The 20,841-nt window shown below is 38.9% G+C and overlaps 1 protein-coding gene across 2 annotated transcripts in view; it reads right to left on the bottom strand.

The window, feature by feature from the left end:
• The window catches only part of LOC108696253 (zinc finger SWIM domain-containing protein 8), a 50,387-nt gene that overhangs the window by 23,358 nt on the left and 6,188 nt on the right, over positions 1 to 20,841 (bottom strand). For both annotated transcript variants that reach the window (XM_018225434.2, XM_018225432.2), the window contains exons 2-9: positions 15,527 to 15,680; positions 12,336 to 12,430; positions 7,538 to 7,710; positions 6,534 to 6,641; positions 6,342 to 6,423; positions 3,197 to 3,317; positions 2,217 to 2,418; positions 814 to 989 (exon numbers count right to left, since the gene is read on the bottom strand). In XM_018225434.2, coding sequence (XP_018080923.1) covers positions 814 to 989; positions 2,217 to 2,418; positions 3,197 to 3,317; positions 6,342 to 6,423; positions 6,534 to 6,641; positions 7,538 to 7,710; positions 12,336 to 12,430; positions 15,527 to 15,680 — 1,111 coding nt within the window. The remainder of the gene's footprint in view (positions 1 to 813; positions 990 to 2,216; positions 2,419 to 3,196; positions 3,318 to 6,341; positions 6,424 to 6,533; positions 6,642 to 7,537; positions 7,711 to 12,335; positions 12,431 to 15,526; positions 15,681 to 20,841) is intronic.

Below are 20,841 nucleotides of genomic sequence, written 5' to 3'. Positions count from 1 at the left end.
GCTTCACACAGATCCTCTCAGAATTTTCAGGTAAAATGAGAGAAACAGGCTCCTTGCATAGCCACTGGACCAGAAAAACAGTTGCACCCATGTAGGTTATATGTAATGAAAGGCAACATGGTTTAGAAGATGGGAGATTGCTTTGTTTTAATTAGCTATAAGTGCTGTAAAGCATAGTGCCATGGGTTATCGTGTAAAGAAAGTTTTATTATCATTATCCTTCATTTATACAGTGTCACATATTCTGCAGTCATTTGCACTACATCACATACACTCTATATAATATTTTTGGTGCTGCATGCAGACAATGACAAGGAAAAACATCACAACTGGCAGATGCCTGTTATTTTACTGGAATTCTGGCAAAAACATTTGCATTGGTGAGAAAAAACATGGGTGGTTTGCATGCATTTTTGCACCTATTGCTTTGTAAATAAGCCTAATATGCAATAGGTAAGGGGTACTTCTGCCCATATATAAGGTTATAATCAAATGGTGCCAAGGACACACCAAATCTGTAATTTTGTGTTCAGGTTAATACCAAAGATGTGGCCTAATACTGAATTGAATCCAAACCCCTAATTTGCATGTTTAATCTGTGTCCAGTGCTATAAAGTCACATGAGTTTTAGTGTTTGAATTCGATTCAGCTCTATATTTTGCAAAACAGGCAGGATTACAGATTCTAATTCTGCATTTGGTGCAATATAATTGGGTTGGAATGCATGTCAGTTGAGTGGCACATTTAGAGGTTTGTCCTAACATCATTTGTACAATACACTTTATGATGAACTTAAAACACATCAATATTAACCTTTGTGGGCTAATTGTAGGATCTAACACTGCCAATCTCCAGAGTACTACCATCTCATCACACATACTAGCACATGCATGAGCAGCAACTTCTGATTGCCCATTACTACGACCTGTGTGCCCACTGGCACTGCTGTGAGATGCAGATGTGCGCACATTGTACCACCAGCCTGTTATCTGTCAATACAAATAAAAAATGTTTCAGTACATGCGTTATACAAATTTGCAATAGACAAAATATTTATTTTAATATTGGTTACAAAGGTTATTTTATTGGAGAAGGAAAGCTATCGAAGCAGTTTATTGCCAATAGATTAGCCACAATAGAACCAGCTATAACACTATATTCATTCTGTAGAATGCTTTACCATACCTGAGTAAACAGCTCTAGAAGCTCTCTCTGTTTATTTAGGATAGCAGCTGCCATATTAGCTTGGTGTGACATCACTTCCTGAGTCTCTCCCTGCTCACTCATAGCTCTAGGCTCAGATTACAGTAGGGAGGGGGGGAGGAATTGAGGGGGAAAGGGAGAGAGAAGCAAACTGAGCATGCTCAAGCCCTAGCCCTGGAAGTTTATGCTGAAAACAGGAAGTCTGATACAGAAGCCCACGTGTACACAACAGAAGGAAAGAAAAGCTGTGTTTCTTTTGACAAAGGATTTAGAGCAGTATTACTTTGAGGGTTTACCGGTGTATTTTTATATACCTTTCTGATAAAGCTTACTTAATTTTAGCCTTTCCTTCTCCTTTAAAGGAAAATTATAACCCAGAACAATGTAGGTCTCTATAAAAAGATATTGCATAAAACAGCTCATATGTATTACCCTGCTTCATGTAAACAAACCATTTTCATAATAAAATACTTTTTTAGTAGTATGTGCCATTGGGAAATCCTAAATAGAAAATTTCCATTTTAAAAAATAATGGCCGCCCTCTCGGATCGTATGCTTCACGGTGCACACAAACATACCAAACAAACTATACTTGTTATGTCACATGAGCCAATTAACAGGCAGAGTTCTGTCTTTTGTTTCCACACTTCTTCCTGTTAGAGTTGTAGTATTTCTGGTCAGGTGATCTCTGAGGCAGGACACAGACCATCACAAAATGGTGGTTCAAAGCAAGAGATGTAAAAGGACAATACTTACTTAAATATAAATCCCAGTTTGGTAAGATTCTTTCATATGCCACTCAATGTTATATAAACTATCTGTTGCTCAAGTATTCATTTTGGGGGTAAAGTTTTCCTTTAACAGAATGACTCCATGAGACCAGCTGCTGATTGGTTGCTATGGCATACTGGAGTAGGCTGGAGTAGAACTTTTTGTTATTGTCACTATAGGCCTACTATGCCAAGGTCTAAATCACATGACATGTAAGTGGGTAAATGTCTTTTTAACATTACCTGCTCATAATTCAAACATTGGTCAGTAAGGATCTCTAGTAAAGGGGCGGCATTGGTGTCTCGTCTCTTAAACATCTCTCTGACTATAGACAGCAGGTTCCAGATGCCCTCAGGTTCCCTTCCTCGCAAAGGACGCAAGAGACATGCCCATTCTGCTGCTGCTGGTGGCTCCGTGGAAGAGAGGTACATGGAGTTCACATCACTAAGGCAAACAGAGAAATCAGTTTTTCTGTAGCATTTTCTCAACCTGTGAGGTTCAAGTGGACCTTTATCCTTGTTATATATTCGTCATAAAGTCTATTTAAATGGCTAAAATACTGAATTTCAGGTTGTTATTGCTACTTATTTTTTTAGTACTGAGGAAGGACGTGTAATAGTAATGTCTACAGACACCTGCACGTCTTACTGTAATTTTGAAATTGACTCTAAATAGGTGAAGAATAGCTGTTTGCCAAGACAATTAACTGAAAAAAACCGAATAACCATTGATCTATCGTCACTGCTGTAGTAAATCTGTTTCTACTACATTATCATATTTTTACTTAATGCTAACCTTCGTGCTGTTTGACATGAATTACAAAAGTCGCGGTATGCTGCATACCATATAAATGTTTGCACGAATACAAGCAAAAATCTAAATAGAAAACACACTAGCAGTGGTTGTAATAAAAGAATTTCTGTTATTGTCATATAAGAACAATTACATGAACAATCAGTGCTTACAGCAATGAAAGAGAGCTCTCAAGGAGTAGCTATGTGGCTGGGGAATAAAGGAACACGCAGCTGTTGTGAAGCTGTTGTGAAAACCCCATATTCTGGCCAGCTGACAGCAATTACTGACTGGATCAGTCTGGATTTTTTGCACCTACTATTCCTCTGAAAATGCACCAATGGCAATTTAAGTATTGCTCTGGATTAAAAAAAAAAAAAACTGAGGTCACACTGTAAGTAATTACGTTTATTCATTTTTTATAAAGTACCTGAAGACAACTGGAGAAGGACCACAAAACTTATGGAGTGTTTTCTTTATATTGTCACTCAAAGTAGACTCATCCAGATACCATGTGCTCTGGTCTGAGGCTGAGGGTCCTGCTGTTGGATCTGCAAGCACAAAGTCACAGTAGGTTAAGCAAGCATGGCTAATAATGGAAAATGGGCAAATAAGTACAGGTATAGGAGCCGTAATCCGGAAACCAATTATCCAGAAAGTTCCAAATTATGGCCGTCTCCCAGAGACTCCATTTTATCGTAATAATCCAAGTTTTTAAAAATACTCTTAAAATAAAACAGTACCTTGTACTTGATCCAAACTAAAATATAATGAATCCTTATTGGAAGCAAAACCAGCCTATTGGGTTTGTTTTTTATACAGTAGAACCCCCATTTTACGTTTTTCAGGAGACCAGAAAAAAATGGTGTAAAATCCAAGAAAATGTAAAATCAGGGAAATGTATTATGTATAATATATAAGTGGGACCACAAAACAACAATGTAAAATGAGGGAAAACTTAAAATAAGGGGATGTAAAATTGAGGTTCCACTGTATTTAATTTTTTATACTTAATTTTTAAATCTGACATGGGGCTAGACATTTTCCCAGCTGCCCCCAGTCATGTGCTCTGATAAACTTCAGTCACTCTTTACTGCAATTTGGAGTGATATCAACCCCCTCCCTTCCTCCCCCAACAGCCTAACAACAGAACCCCAAGCATTCTGGATAACAGGAAGTACAGGTATGGGACCTGTTATCCAGAATGCTCAGGACCTGGGGTTTTCCAGATAACGGATCTTTCTGTAATTCGGATCTTCATTCCTTCAGCCTACTAGAAAATCATGTAAATATTAAATAAACCCAATAGACAGATAGGTTTTGCTTCCAATAAGGATTCATTAGATCTAAGTTGGGATCAATAAAAGTACCGTATATACTCGAGTATAAGCCGACCCGAGTATAAGCCGAGGTACCTAATTTTACCTACGAAAACTGGGAAAACGTATTGACTCTAGTATAAGCCTAGACACAACTACAGCCCTGTCTCCCAGCAGCGCACATTCTGCCAAAGCGACCCCCCCAGCGATCAACCGGACTTCTTTGCAAAGCTGATGGTGACAGAGAATTGCCAAACGGATTACTGTGTGCATTGTCCCACTGTCCCACTACCATGTGCAGAGGGTGCTGTGTGATATTGCCATCACTGCTAATCTTTCGTATAACCAACAGAGGGCGCTGTGTGATATTGCAGTCCCTGTTATTCTTTCATACAACCAACAGATGGCACTGTGTGATATTGCAGTCCCTGTTATTCTTTCATACAACCAACAGATGGCGCTGTGTGATATTGCAGTCCCTGTTATTCTTTCATACAACCAACAGATGGCACTGTGTGTTATTGCTGTCTCTGTTATTCTTTCATACAACCAACAGATGGCGCTGTGTGATATTGCAGTCACTGTTAATCTTTCATATAACCAACAGAGGGCGCACTGTTATTCTTTCATTTAACCAACAGAGGGCATTGTGGGATATTGCAGTCTCTCCCCAAGTGAACTGTTGGTATAGGAATGATTAAAAGTGACTGCAATCTCAGCTACTCGGGTCGGGTACCGCTGACCCGAGTATAAGCCGAGGTAGACTTTTTCAGCACATTTTGGATGCTGAAAAACTCGGCTTATACTCGGGTATATACGGTACTGTTTTATTGTAAGAGAGAAAAGGGGAATCATGGAGTCATTTTTAAAAACTTGGATTATTTGATTAGAATTTCTGGATAACGGGTTTCCGGATAACGCATCCCATACCTGTATTAACAATATATATGTATTTAAAGGGATCCTGTCATCGGAAAACATGTTTTTTTCAAAACACATCAGTTAATACTGCTACTCCAGCAGAATTCTGCACTGAAATCCATTTCTCAAAAGAGCAAACAGATATTTTTATATTCAATTTTGAAATCTGACATGGGGCTAGACATTTTGTAAATTTCCCAGCTGCCCCGGTCATCTGTTTAAATAGCCCCTGAGAACTGAAATGATTGAAAGAGTATATCCTAATAGGGACAAATTAGCATGGGTGTCCATGTTTCCAGTGTTGGGGACATCACAACCACATAAGAGAAAGGCAAGCTCTTGAACGCTTCTGCTGAAAGTAGCAAATATCTATAATATGCAGATAAGCAATCTGTCTGAACACAATCTAAATGAAGCTCATATATCAGTTTTATGTAAAGGATTATCATTTTGTCCAAGCCTTCAGATGGATTTATTCTGTCATAAATTATTGCAGAAAAAACACAATATATAAAGGTCTAGACATGAAATAGAACTAACTGAGAACTTAGAAAGTCTTTCCGAGGAATATGAAGTTCCACCTCTAGATGCCAATGAAACCTGACTTTGGTCCATCATATTATACAGGCTGACATATACAGTATCAGGTATCAAAGAATTCAATTGCCTTAGGCACTGTATTTTTAAAGAGAAGCACTAAACTTAAAATATAGGATTATGTTCAAGTAAAATAACATGGCTAAGATGATATATATCAATATATAAATCTAATGACTTGTATGTAATTGAAGTAAATATCAAATGTTGGCTAAGACAGTCAGTGCTTGATCCTGAGGGCATGCCGAAGTTCGCTGTGCTCCAAAAAGCAGTGGAGAAGCCTGCAGTCATTCTTCACATGCCCTACTCAGTGTGCAAAGTGCTAGAAAATGGCAGATTGCAGACTTTTTTTTGCACTTTGCTCACTGCATGGGACATTGTAAATGCAGCATAAAATTCATTAAAAAAAGGGGGGGAAACAAACCCCAGGAAAATTGATAGAAAAGAAAGCAAGTAATTTTTTCCATCCATGTCTTGTTTTTCCTAGGGGAAAGTGCTATAGCACCGATGGGTGTAAGAGTGCACCCCATAGTAATCACTCAACAAACATGCACCTTCACGCTACAAACATATAAAACATAGGCAACACAAATAGGCTATGCACATAAGAACACATTCCATTACAATATATCAAATAACATTTTCATACATAAAATGACACTAAACATTTTTATATACTGTATATAATGAATCAATCATTATTAGTATGTGAAAGAGTATTAGAATTTGTATAGATACCTGGAGCTCCACACACTGTATTAATTGCTGTTGACTGGGAAGATAACAGCTCATCTAGAAGACGCTGAGCAGTAGGAAGAATCTACAATAAATAAGGAAACAGATTAATATTTATAACACACAAATATCTGTTCTGACACATAGCACAGTATTTACACATTCACTAAACACTTTTTAAAGGCAACAATTCACCTGTTGAGGCAGCTCACTGATGAGATACTGAGCAAATTTTTGTAACTGGTCTCTCTGCAGCCGAGATAAGGACTCTGAGACTGGAGCACGCAGACAGACCGCCGACGCCTAATAAGAATACAGCAAGACAAGAGGTATGTAGCTTGTAGTTAGTATTAACAGAGATTGATAACTAACCTGTTTACAGAACAATAGATAGATGGTGCATCAACATTTAAATGAAATAAATCAATGTTGCCATCATCAAAAACTGCAACAATAGTAAACTAAAATGGTCATCTTTAGTTGTCCAGCGTTATTTATCTTTCCTCTCTTTTACAGTGTAAAAAAAGTTGTACTCTGTATAACAAGCTTCACTTCCACAAGTGCTGCCAGTGCTGAAAAGCATCATAAATAAGTGCGAGAATAATACATGGCGGAGTTACTTATCACTGGGGCAGAGGTAGCAAATATATTTTGCAATCGAGGGTTACAGCACACAGGGTGATTTGAAGGCCATTATTAGGTCATATAACCTATACATGCGTCTTGGAGATAATTCATTGCAATTGTAGTTAATAATAAGGAACCCATGACAATACTGTGTCAGGTTTCTGTACAAAAAGACATCTGTGATCAAGCCATCCCCCCTCAACATTAGCCTTCATCCTTTAAATCAGAAAAGTAATTTAAGGTGTTTCCAAGAGACCAAAAAATGTGAAAGAATGTCATGCAAGTTCTATATAGAGCAGCATAAACTAAAAAGAGAAGGCATGAAGAAAACTAACAAATGTATGGATGTCCTGAGCTGATTTTAAACTATAACACCCCATATCCACAATAAGAGGGCTGCATGTTCTATATCCCTGAGATAGACAGTTGGAGAGAAAATCAATAGGTGCATGAATAGATATACAGTACTTTGTTTTTCAAACATGACTTTAAAATGATAAGTTAGGGAGAGAAGCAGGATAAATCCATTGAAAACTGAACACAGCCATGAGTTCCATAACAATGCTACTAACATTGTGTATCCTGAAGAGGCAGAGGGCCACAACATGCGAACACCACTTGGCACCAGCTCCACAGGTACAGCTGCATGAAGTGATCCGGCAACGATCAAACATCACAGCAACATTGTAGGCGCCCTTTGGGGACAACATTTGGGGAGGAACTACAGTGGCACTCAAGTGGAAACCTGTAACAAAGAAGAGATTAGTCCAATAAACAAACAATATATAGTCAATAAATGCATAGAATTTAGCTACAAGACGTACAGTATGTACTGTCATTTGGTTCAGTCATCAAAACTACGTCTGTGATCTACCCTGGGGATGCTCATGAAACTCATAATTGACTCTTGGTTGTTGAGAACGGAGACTAATGTTAAAAGTGACTGCTCTGGGCTTCATCCCCTGCCTCCTCCTACTCCTCCAGTTTCTAACCAAAGATGGAGCTGAAAACACAAAACAGAAAGGGGATCTCCCCACCCCTCAGAACTGCTGTAGAAAAGAAAAAACTCCCAACATGGAGTAACTTGAACTTGCATGGGCAACCATAGGCTGTCTCAACAATATGGTACATATAAATAGGGAGGGTGGCCTGTGTCCTTCAATGTAGGCAAAGAGAAAAGGGTTTAACGATAAGTACAGAAATCCCTCTTACTCTTGCCAAAATTGGGGGGAGACCAGCACCATGGATATGTGCCAAAACAACCCCTTAGGGTGGGAAACTGTAACCCCTTTTAGGTGTTCAGGTGATAAAAGTCTGTAACACCTTCCTCCCAAAGCTGGCGCGGCTGAAGCCTGTATATAAAGCTTGTAGAAGCGCATGAAGGAGGTGCTGAGTGAACATGTTGAATGAGCTCAGACTCTGAAGGGAGGTGGTCTTCCCTTCACTGCGTAGGCTCTGATGACGGAGGAGCGAATCCACTTTGCGATGGTCGTCTTGGAGGCCGTTTCCTCATTTAGGGCAGTCTGCCCTAAATGAGGAAATGAAACATGCGTCTACTCTCTGTATCTTTTCTGTAGCCCCTAAGTAAGCTCTGATTGCTCGGACCACATCCAGCGTCTACTTTATAGCGGATTTTTGGGTTCCAGGCAGAGTGATGGCACCACCAAATCTTGATTGAGATGGAACTCTGATATAGCCTTTGGGAGAGACTTCGGAGTTGGTCTCAGAACCACCTTATCATAGTGAATAATGGTGAATGGAGATTTGTAATAAAGAGCGACCAGTTCAGAAACTCTATGTGCTGATGTAATCGCCAGAAGGAATACAACCTTTTCCGTAAGATCGGGCAGAGGGACGGTGTCTAGTGGTTCATAAAGGTCCTCTTGTAGGATCTTGTAGGACAGCAAGTTCAGGTTCCAAGGGGGGAGTGGATACCTGTAGGAACCAATCTCGTCACCCCCTGTAGGAAGGTTTTCACTTTGCTAGCATGTTAATCTTGTGCCCTGGGAGAAAGTCCCTTCCCTTCCTGGAGTCCAGCATCAATCGTAGGTATTCTATGAACTATGTTAGCATTAGATTGGGTCAGGGTCTGAAATACTTAAGAGGTATGATTATTAGCTAACACCAGCAACGGGGCCTTTATATGAAGATCCTCCAAATATGAGATGACTCTTATGCCCTACAGCCTGATCTCCGATAATGCTGCTGCCATTACCTTGGTGAAGGGGCGTGGTGCAGAAGAGAGACCAAATGGGAGCTCAACAAATTGCCAGTGGCTCCCGGCCACATAAAATCTCAGAAATCTTTGATGATTGGGGTGGATAGGTATATGCTGATATGCACCTTTATGTCTATTATAGTCATGAATTTGTTTTTCTCCATAGACATTAACCCTGACTGTATTGACTCCATCTTTAAATCGTATTGCTTGACGAAGTGGTTGAGGGTCTTTAGGCCCAGAACTGGTCTGTTAGAGCCATTCTTTTTGAGGACCATGAAAGGGTTTGAATAATGTCCCTTCCCTCTGTCTGGCCTTGGAACTGGTTGAATCAGCCCTAAAGTCGCAAGGTCTTGGATTGGTTAGAAACTCATCACGCTTGGGATTCTACTTGAGAAGTCAGTGAGGAGATGCTGTAACAAGTCTACCAAATATCTGTGGGATACTATCTGAAGGACCCATTAGTCCCTTATTTGACTTTGTCATGCCTCCCGAAAGGATCTTAGACGGCCACTTAAGGGAGTGCTTCCAGGGGTGGTCACACCTTCATGCAGAAGTGGTCATGTTCTGGGAGGACTTAGTAGACTAAGTGGACCAAGTGGATCCTTGTTTGTTTTTTTTACTGTGAGCACGTGTTTGTGTTCGATTTTTCTGTCCGTGGTTTAGTCCTCTGTCCCTGCCAAAAGGGACAAAAAAAGGGTCTTTGTTTTAAGGGTGGTCTTTTGGACTTGTTCTGTTGAAGGAATGTACTTTTGCTGCCTGGAGCCTGGGATATTATCTTGTCAAGTTCCGAAGAGCTGTTTTCCATGGAGGGAAAGACATACTAAGAACCTCTTTGATGTCAGCTCCGCTGACCATGTCTTGAGCCACAGAAAACAACAAGCTGCTATGGATTGTGCAGATGCTTTTTTGGGAGAGTTGTAAGTCCGTAGAGGAGTCCTCTGATCCGAGGAGCTGCGCCACTGGCTCCAGCCAGACTTCAATAGCCTCAGTCACCCAAACAATAACAAATACAGGTCTGAAGGCTGTCCCTGATGCTGTGAAGGTTGCTTTACAAAACCCTTCTAGCCGTTTGTCTATTGGATCCGTGAATGCTGCTGCAACTTGGGTGAGTTCGAGGTAGGTTCATACTCATCCATCCAGCCAGTTTTTTGTCCAAAAGTAACTTATTTGCTGTCCTTTTATATATATATATATATATATATATATATATATATATATATATATATATATATATATATATATATATATATATATATAGGTGAATAATGGCGGCACTCCATCCACAAACTGATTATAACCTCTGAACTTATAATCAGTGGGTGGATGGGGTCTCTGGTTGCATGTTTGTATACTCCTGAGAAAGATCGAAACTTCGAGTTAAATAAAAAGTTTTCTTTATTCTGCTTGAAAATCCTGTGAGTGCCGCCATATATAGGCATCCTAGGCTGGTGAAGGCTTCCAAAGAGTGGGAACATAGCCTCAGGGAAGGGGGAGCATGCCTTCAGTCCTCCGGAGCACGGGAAGTCTGATGGGCAGTAACTCTCTAGGGACCTAAACCTAGGTGGCTGGGGAGGCTCCAGAATCTGATACGCACTGGCTCCAATGTGGCATAACTTTAAACCATGGTTCTAAAATAGACAATATTGTGTGTACTTCAACCACCTTGTAGATTGGGTGCAAAGCAGTCCAGAACCCCTTGCCAGGGGTTTGCATACTCTTGTTGAAAAAAGAGAAAAATGTGAAAACTTGAATTTATAAATAAATTTTAATTAATTCAAGTTTTCACTTTTTGCAACAAAGAGGTGCTGCGGCTGTATTGTTTTCCTTAAACCATGGTTCTAACATTTGCTCCAGCCACTGTGTGCCCGTGTCTTCCTTCTGAGACACTAAAAGAAATTGAAACTAACAGGAGGAGGCAGAGGATGAAGCCCAGAGCAGGAGGAGAAGGCGTTACTTTTAACACATTAGTGTCCATTCTCCAAGCTGCAGGATCTTCATCACCATGTGAGAGAAGTGTTTTGCTTGAAATTAGAGTATTATAAAATCTGGTAAAATCACATCTAAAATTGTCCCTGCAAAATGTTTAAGGGTATGAAACATTTCTGCAAGTGTCCTTGATACTATGCTTTTTGTGCTACCCAGGACACAGACATTTATTGCCCTAAAACATGCAAAACTACTCATAGAAATTTCCATTAAAGTCAACGGGAAGCTCTCTACAAAGAGATGCATGGGTTTTGATTATTATTACAAGTAATAAAAGCCTTGCTTTATCTCCAAAGCACATATGGTTTTTTAAGATATGAACTGTGCTCTTGTGCATGCACATTTAATTTTCTAAAATGCACTGCCAGCATAAACACAAACAGTACCAAACGCACAAAAAAATATTTTCAGCTTGCCCACTAAAATTTTATACATTTTAAAACAAGATGGTTTGAACAGCTGTGGTTTCCAGTTTATCATTCTCTACCTCTCAGAAACCTGTAAGGATAAAACACCAACTGCACTGCACTACAACCTTCACATTTACGCACCACTTTACATTAGGGGGCCCATTTACTTAGCTCGAGTGAAGGAATAGAGAAAAAAAACTTCGAATTTCGAATGGTTTTTTTGGCTACTTCGACCATGACTTCGAATCGAACGATTCGAACTAAAAATCGTTCGACTATTCGATAGTACTGTCTCTTTAAGAAAAAACTTCGACCCCTAGTTCGCCACCTAAAAGCTACCGAAGTCAATGTTAGCCTATGGGGAAGGTTCCCATAGGCTTTGCTAGCTTTTTTAGGTCGAACAAAAATCGTTCGATCGATGGATTAAAACCCTTCGAATCGAACGATTCGAAGGATTTAATCGTTCGATCAAACGAATAGTGCTAAATCCTTCGACTTCGATATTCGAAGTCGAAGGATTTAACTTCGACAGTCGAATATCGAGGGTTAATTAACCCATTATTACTAATCTTAGATGCCACCCAAATAGGCAACAATAACTTCACTTTACTGCAGTCCAGAAAGCCAGAACTCTAGAGATGGAGATATTTTTATTTTAAACAAAGAGGTATTTTCAGCATAAAAGGAACTACATAAACCTGTAATTTCACAAATGAATGTATCCAGCATCTGATGTCAGGTGAGACCACTAACCTATCTGTAGGGGATCCTTAACTGCTCTCATCCGAAAGAGTTGCTCTCCTCTCTGGAACTCATCGGCGCTGCCATTGGCCAAGCATGAGTAAAGCCTGAAAGGAAAGCATTATAACCTTCACTATAGACACTAGCAAAGTAACACGGTTATTTCTTTTTTAATTAAAAACACAGATTATGTTGTTATATTATGTTATTATGGAATGCCTTCAATCTATGCTCCCATCTGCAAATATAATAAGTTTACCATACCAAACCAAAGAGATCATACATATGGCTAATATTTTTAGCTTTCACAAGGCTCTGTGTTAAATGGGTAGTTCACCTTTAAGTTAACCTTTACTATGTTATAGGGTGGCAAATTCTAAGCAACTTTTTGATTGGTCATCAATATTTATTTTTTTTATAGTTTTTTTTAGTTTATTAATAATTTAGTTATTTATTTAAACAACAAAAAAAATGCAATACACAGGACGTATAAGTCCAAAAAACATATATATATACACACACACACACACACACACACACACACACACACACACACACACACACACACACACACACCACACACACACACACACACACACACACACACACACACACACACACACACACACACACACACACACACACACACACACACACACACACACACACACACACACACACACACACACACACACACACTGGTGTGAAAAACTATTTGCCCCCTTCCTGATTTCTTATTCTTTTGCATGTTTGTCACACAAAATGTTTCTGATCATCAAACACATTTAACTATTAGTCAAAGATAACACAAGTAAACACAAAATGCAGTTTTTAAATGAGGGTTTTTATTATTTAGGGAGAAAAGAAATCCAAGCCTGTGTGAAAAAGTAATTGCCCCCTGAACCTAATAACTGGTTGGGCCACCCTTAGCAGCAATAACTGCAATCAAGCGTTTGCGATAACTTGCAACGAGTCTTTTACAGCGCTCTGGAGGAATTTTGGCCCACTCATCTTTGCAGAATTGTTGTAATTCAGCTTTATTTGAGGGTTTTCTAGCATGAACCGCCTTTTTAAGGTCATGCCACAACATCTCAATAGGATTCAGGTCAGGACTTTGACTAGGCCACTCCAAAGTCTTCATTTTGTTTTTCTTCAGCCATTCAGAGGTGGATTTGCTGGTGTGTTTTGGGTCATTGTCCTGCTGCAGCACCCAAGATTGCTTCAGCTTGAGTTGACGAACAGATGGCCGGACATTCTCCTTCAGGATTTTTTGGTAGACAGTAGAATTCATGGTTCCATCTATCACAGCAAGTCTTCCAGGTCCTGAAGCAGCAAAACAACCCCAGACCATCACACTACCACCACCATATTTTACGGTTGGTATGATGTTCTTTTTCTGAAATGCTGTGTTACTTTTACGCCAGATGTAACGGGACGCGCACCTTCCAAAAAGTTCAACTTTTGTCTCGTCGGTCCACAAGGTATTTTCCCAAAAGTCTTGGCAATCATTGAGATGTTTTTTAGCAAAATTGAGACGAGCCTTAAAGGAACAGTTCAGTGTAAAAATAAAAACTGGGTAAATAGATAGGCTGTGCAAAATAAAAAATGTTTCTAATATAGTCAGTTACCCAAAAATGTAATGTATAAAGGCTGGAGTGAACAGATGTCTAATAAAACAGCCAGAATCCAACTTCATGCTTTTCAGCTCTATAACTCTGAGTTAGTCAGCGACTTGAAGGGGGGCCACATGGTACATTTCTGTTCAGTGAGTTTGTAATTGACCCTCAGCATTCAGCTCAGATTCAAAAGCAACAGATATGACCCATGTGGCCCCCCCTCAAGTCTCTGATTGGTTACTGCCTGGTAACCAGGGTAACCAGTCAGTGTAAACCAAGAGAGCTGAAAAGCAGGAAGTAGTGATCTGAATTGACATGTTATACATCAAATCACTCCAGCCTTTATACATTACATATTTGGCTAACTAACTATATTAGATACATTTTTTATTTTGCACAGCCTATCTATTTACCCAGTTTTTATTTTTACACTGAACAATTCCTTTAATGTTCTTTTTGCTTAAAAGTGGTTTGCGCCTTGGAAATCTGCCATGCAGGCCGTTTTTGCCCAGTCTCTTTCTTATGGTGGAGTCGTGAACACTGACCTTAATTGAGGCAAGTGAGGCCTGCAGTTCTTTAGATGTTGTCCTGGGGTCTTTTGTGGCCTCTCGGATGAGTTGTCTCTAAGCTCTTGGGGTAATTTTGGTCGGCCGGCCACTCCTGGGAAGGTTCACCGCTGTTCCATGTTTTTGCCATTTGTGGATAATGGCTCTCACTGTGGTTCGCTGGAGTCCCAAAGCTTTAGAAATGGCTTTATAACCTTTGAAATTGAACTCAGGTGTGATAAACCACAGTTAAGTTATTTTTTAACAAGGGGGGCAATCACTTTTTCACACAGGCCCATGTAGATTTGGAGTTTTTTTTCTCCCTTAATAATGTAAACCTTCATTTAAAAACTGCATTTTGTGTTCAATTATGTTATCTTTGACTAATAGTTAACGGTTTTTGATGAGCAGAAACATTTAAGTGTGACAAACATGCAAAAGAATAAGAAATCAGGAAGGGGGCAAATAGTTTTTCACACCACTGTGTGTGTGTGTATATATATATATATATATATATATATATATATATTCACAATGTGACATACCCAGAGCTCATAGCAAATGTAGAGCTACTGTTAAATAATAATCCTAAACGGGCAAATATAAGAACCAGTATTGTTCTTATTGACAGAATCTAAAAGTTGTGCAGCTTTACGTTTTTTTTAAGTGGATTTGATCAAAATTTATTATAATTAAAATGTGCTTTCCATGGTGCCGATAAAATTAAAAAAAAATTCTAACCAAACAATCCAAATTGTTATGGATTGAATGTTATTAAATGTGATTGGTCATTACAGATCAGTCATTCAGTTTGTTCCCTAACTACCAATAGTAAATCTCTGCTGCACAGCTCTGCATGTTTACAGCAGGCTCAAATAGAAGGACTCATTTCAATGTAATAGACATTGCTGGGAACATGCTTGAAGGGGGAGATGGAAGCATTGATGCAATGTAGAGCTTTCTGTATAATGAATATTCAGGTTATAAATACCATACCAGTATTAAATTATGTTGTATCTTTTGACATTTGTCTATTGCATACCTGATATCCTCCTCATTCTCAGGAAAGCTCCAGAAAGCAATGCGCAATTGCAGCTGCTCCGGCACTGGGGGATAGACTTTCTCTACCACTTCAAACGGAATGTGAAATGCCACCTGTTTAGCAGACAGCTCTACCAAAGGATTCACTAACCCATCTATAAGGGAAACGAAAGAAGCAATATCCATCAGTCACAAGCTGGTATTAGAACCTACAGCCTTACAATATCTGAAGTACAGAAATATATATCATGTCACTGTAATACTTGAAGGGTTAAATATTTACAATAAATAGATACAATGATAGTATTGCAGACACTTATACAGGTTATCCAGAATGCTCGGAACCAGGGGTTTTCCGAATAAGGTGTCTTTCCATAATTTAGATTTCCATACTTTAAGTCTACTAAAAAATCCTGTAAACATTAAATAAACCCAATAGGATTGCTTTGCCTCCGATATGGATTAATTATATCTTAGTTGGGGTCAGTTACAATGTACTGTTTTATTATTATTATTTAAAATGTGAATTATTTCATTTTAATGGAGTCTATGGGAGATGGCCTTTCCGTAATTTGGATCTTTCCGGATAACGGATCCTGTACCTGTATTTGTATTGTATTTATTCATTCATATTGCACTACCAATGCACCCCCGCCAAAGAGCTTACAATCATGGAAACATTCTTGTGCCCTAAACTGTACAGCATGCTTTGCTTGAGGCACGGGTTGCAGGGGGAAACCAACGCTCAGTTATGCTGGGAGTTAATGTGCACACTTTTTAAAATAATATAGATAACCATAATAAAGCAAAGTCAACATTTAATTACAGGTTCTTTATTCTTTAACAGAACAGCAAGAAAGATGCAAACTGTTCCTATGCCCTTAAAGAATCTTTTCCTGAAAGTATCCTGTTCATGCGCCTAATCTAAATCTAAATCCCAACATACAGCAGATATGGAGTATCTTTTCCATGCAAGATACCTAGGGGGTTATTTACTAAAATCTGATTTTCTCGTTTTTTTAATAAAAAAAGCTCTACCAAACTCCCTTGCCTTATTTATCATTAAAATAACTAAAAAAATTGGATCTTGAAAAAAAATATAATAGAGTGAAAACCCAAATCCTACAATTTTTTCTGACTTTTCTCCCAAATTGATCATTTTTTCCAGGTTATTGCCGAAAACCCTGGATTAGCAGGCTAAACCCGGCGCAAACCACAATATCTTCAAATTGGTATAGGGACATCTGCCACTGACGTATACATGACCTCGACAGGTTTGAGATGGCAGATTTTCAGGGTTTTTTTGCAGCATTGGCGTATAATAAATCTCAAAAATTTCGAGGTTTTTTTTTTTTTCTTGAAACATTTGAGGTTTTTTCCCCAAAATGCACGACCAGAAAAAAAAAATCGAGTTTTAGTAAATAACCCCCTTAGTGGATATTATAATGCTAATGAAAAATCCTCGATATATCAAGTTGGCTCTACATTTAGTAGTGTTGTATTTATGTGAGGGATCTGGGAGGAGTGAGGCTAGTAGGCATTATTCAGATGTCAAGTCTGTGAGTGGTGGTGGTGGACACAGGCCGCAACAGGGCTCTGAACTTACTGTCTGTCTTATGGAAAGAGCTTGCTGCACCTACCAACACGGTGCTTGAGCTGGATCTTTTATCTGATGCATGATGCAGAGTGCAGACAGACCCCAACGTGATTCCATTCCTATATTAGTTTTACAATGTTCTAGTACAATGAAATAAATATGCACCAAACTGAACTGGATGCTTTTAGAAGAAGGACAATTTAAGTCCCACAAAGATTAAAACTGGTTTGGCTAGTCTCACATTTGGCTGTTTATCAACCTTTGTATAGGAAAGAAACAAACAATTTGCATGCTTCTCTTTCTGAGACCTTAAAGGAGAAGGATAGCTACTGAAGCAGTTTATTGCCAATATATAAGCCACAATAGTGCAAGCTATAACACTATATTTATTCTGCAGAATGCTTTACCATACTTGAGTAAACAGCTCTTGAAGTGTTCTCTGTTTGTTTAGGATAGCAGCTGCCATACTGGCTTGGTGTGAGATCACTTCCTGGCTGAGTCTCTCCCTGCTCACTCATAGTTCTGGGCCCAGATTACAGCAGGAGGAGGGAGGAGGGAGGGGGAGAGGAGCTAACTGAGCATGTTCAAGGCCGTCCCCTGGAGGTTTAAGCTGAAAACTGGAAGTCTGATACAGAAGTCCATGTGTACACATTGGAAGGAAAGAAATATGGTGTTTCTTTTGACAGAGGGCTCAGAGCAGCATTCATTTGAGAGTTTACTGGTGTATTTATATAGACCTTTCTAATAAAGCTTACTTAATTTTAGCCTTTCCTTCTACTTTAAGGGCCCCTTCCCAACTTCCCAACCGCAGACCCACCCTCTGAACATCCATGCAGACCCAGAGATGTGACGAGTCCCCTGCCCCCCCCCCCATAACATGGGGAGAGTAGGTTTTTTTTCCCGGTGGTCCGCCAACCAAGTCTGACCCTGCATACCGCTCTGTGTGTTTACACCCAGGCTGATGCAGTGCCTGACTGATCTTTTTTTCTCACACTATTTTATACGCAGACTGAGAAATAGCCACACGTAGCACTAGCCTTACTTTCTACCCTAGGCCAGTGCTCCTGGTTTTTTTTTTCCTGACCAGCATCTTGTTTCATTCAACTAGGTATCCAGTACTGAATGCATCTACAGTATAATAAGTTGGAATAATTACTAGATTACACATGCGCCTGTACTGGGAAATGCAAGGGATTCTGGAACCAACTAATGAAGATGACAGTATGGTGCTCTTATGGGAAGTGACCATAACCAATTCTAGTCACTGATGGGTACATAACAAACTGCTACCTGACCAACCCACTGAATTCACTTTCCTTCTCATATAAGCATAAACTAGAGTGTGCATATTTACATCAATGACAGTTTTGTCAAGGGATAAGGACAGAGATGGAGAGATGTCAAACAAAAGTCCTGCTACTACTCCATTACTCATTATTCAAGTGCCCTAAACTGAACTAACTGGGCACACTGTGCTTGAACCATGAGTCTCTACCTTCAGGTATACTGGATTTTACTCTGCACCCAGTAGGCAAAATATTGAACCAAATGTTTATTGCACCAATCATAAAGGAGGCTCAGTACTCAAGACACTTAATGAAAGCTGTTCCACTTAAACTAATCTACACGGGAGATATTATGTAAAGAATGATTTGTTGACTCTGACAGTCCTTTATGTACTGTTTATAAGAAATCATACAGATGATAAATCAATATATGACATGTTTGTAGTCTGTATTACAGCATAGGATGATGTCATATATAGAACTCTGTGACGTCCACTGGCAGACTGGGGTCATACAGTTACTCAGGAGGCCTGAAAAAGCATTATCTATGTTTAATTTAATTTATTTCTCTAACTGCAAAGTTAGACAAAGCATTCCTCTTAAAGGCATATAAGCACTGTATTTTTGTCAGCTTATTCTGCATATTTTGAAAGTTCTGTGTTTCCGCCAAGTCTTGATCTATCACCTTTTATAACTCATAGGTGTCTGACAGAAATGAATGATCATTTAGTGAAAGAGCAGTGTTAGACACAGTCACATGGTCACATTGGGCAGCCGAACCACTCAGCCTCGTATCTGCATTAATAGGCACTATTTTCAGGCCCCCAAAATTATTAGGGGTTGACTATTTTACCAATATTTACTGAAATTGTATATGAATTAGGAACTCATGGGGCCCCTATATCTCCTGGGTTTTGACTGGAAGCTATGGGCTACTAGACATGGGGGAAAATTTGCGACTTTTGTTGAGTTAGTCTCTCAACCACTTAGTGATGTCGTATGCATAACTGGACTGCTATTTGTGCTTATACGCCAAAAGCTAGCAGCCTGGCTGCTGTCTGTCAGATGTATTTTGCCTCACTAAAAATTAGAAAAGTGTGTTAGCCTTTTATGTGATTTGTTTTATTTTTAATGTTTTTTAAATATTATACACAAAAACCGCTGTCCAGATTTCATTCAGAGAATAGTGTTTCATAGCTATTTTCCTTCATGAAAATATGTAGAAGAATAAATTAAAAAATACTGAAGCTTTATAATTGAGTGCAGTAGGTTTCTCAGCACTTTATTCCCTATATTAATTCCTTTCAAACCACTGAACAACAGCAGTGATGGGCTGTTTACTTTACTTTCTATATCCTGACCTCATTTAATTGTCATTGTGTATTTAGAGAGCCTTAGTTATGCATGTATCAATAATAACCTAATGGTAGCTCTCTCGTGCCTTATCTATTATGCTTTTAGACTGAATGTCATTAATACTCCTTTTATTTATTTACTCGTTATTTATTAATGAGCATCACTCAAAAAAAGTCCCATGGCATTGCTCTCTCAGAAATGATTAAGGGATAAACTGAATCCATAATCTTTGGACTGGGCTGAGCCCTTTACTGAATACTTTCAGTACCACTTTCAACAGAAATGTCAAAATTGCAACTTCTGTAAGTAAATTTGGACCTAAAGCACCCAGGGCAATAAAATCACAAAAAAAACTAACGTTTGTATTTAGCTCATCTAAATCTACATCTAAAAAACGTATTGGGTGCAGCCCCTCATTCCTACAGCATTTCTTCTATTCTGTGAAATACAGTATGGGATTTGTTATCCAGAAAGCTCAGAATTACAAGAAGACTCCATTTTATCCAAATAATCAACATTTTTAAAGATCATTACCTTTTTCTCGGTTCTATTAAAACAGTACCTTGTACTTGATCCAAACTAAGATATAATAAATCCTTACTAGAACTTTCAGGATTCTGGATAAAGGATCCCATACCTGTACTCCACTACATAGAAGTGCTACTGAGATCAATAATAAATAGAAGGACACTAAAGCAAGATTTACTTTCGCTATAAATGTTTTTAAACGGACCTGAAGAAAGAGATCATAAAATATTTAGTAACTAAAACATAGATTTCTTGTCCAGTTTCAGGGTCTTTATGAAGCCAACACTAGACTTGGACTATGGTATGAAAGGGAAACATTCCATAATCACAGAACAATCTAACTAATCTATTGTTCTTCTGCTAAAAGGAAACAGATGTATTTATATGACCACATGGTTTGCAAAGCCTTTCTTATAAGCAGCAAGTTCCTTTACTGTCTATTGGCATGGAAACACACAAATAGGTTTTGCGATGCTTGTCTGAATACATCTGACTGATCCAAAGTTAAAGTTGTATATGGCACATGACTGACATGAGCTAAGGGATTGC

The sequence above is a fragment of the Xenopus laevis genome, chromosome 7L (assembly GCF_017654675.1).
Source record: "Xenopus laevis strain J_2021 chromosome 7L, Xenopus_laevis_v10.1, whole genome shotgun sequence".
Lineage (NCBI taxonomy): Eukaryota > Metazoa > Chordata > Amphibia > Anura > Pipidae > Xenopus > Xenopus laevis.
Note: the sequence above shows the minus strand (reverse complement) of the source record. Positions and strands in the feature narration are given on the sequence as shown.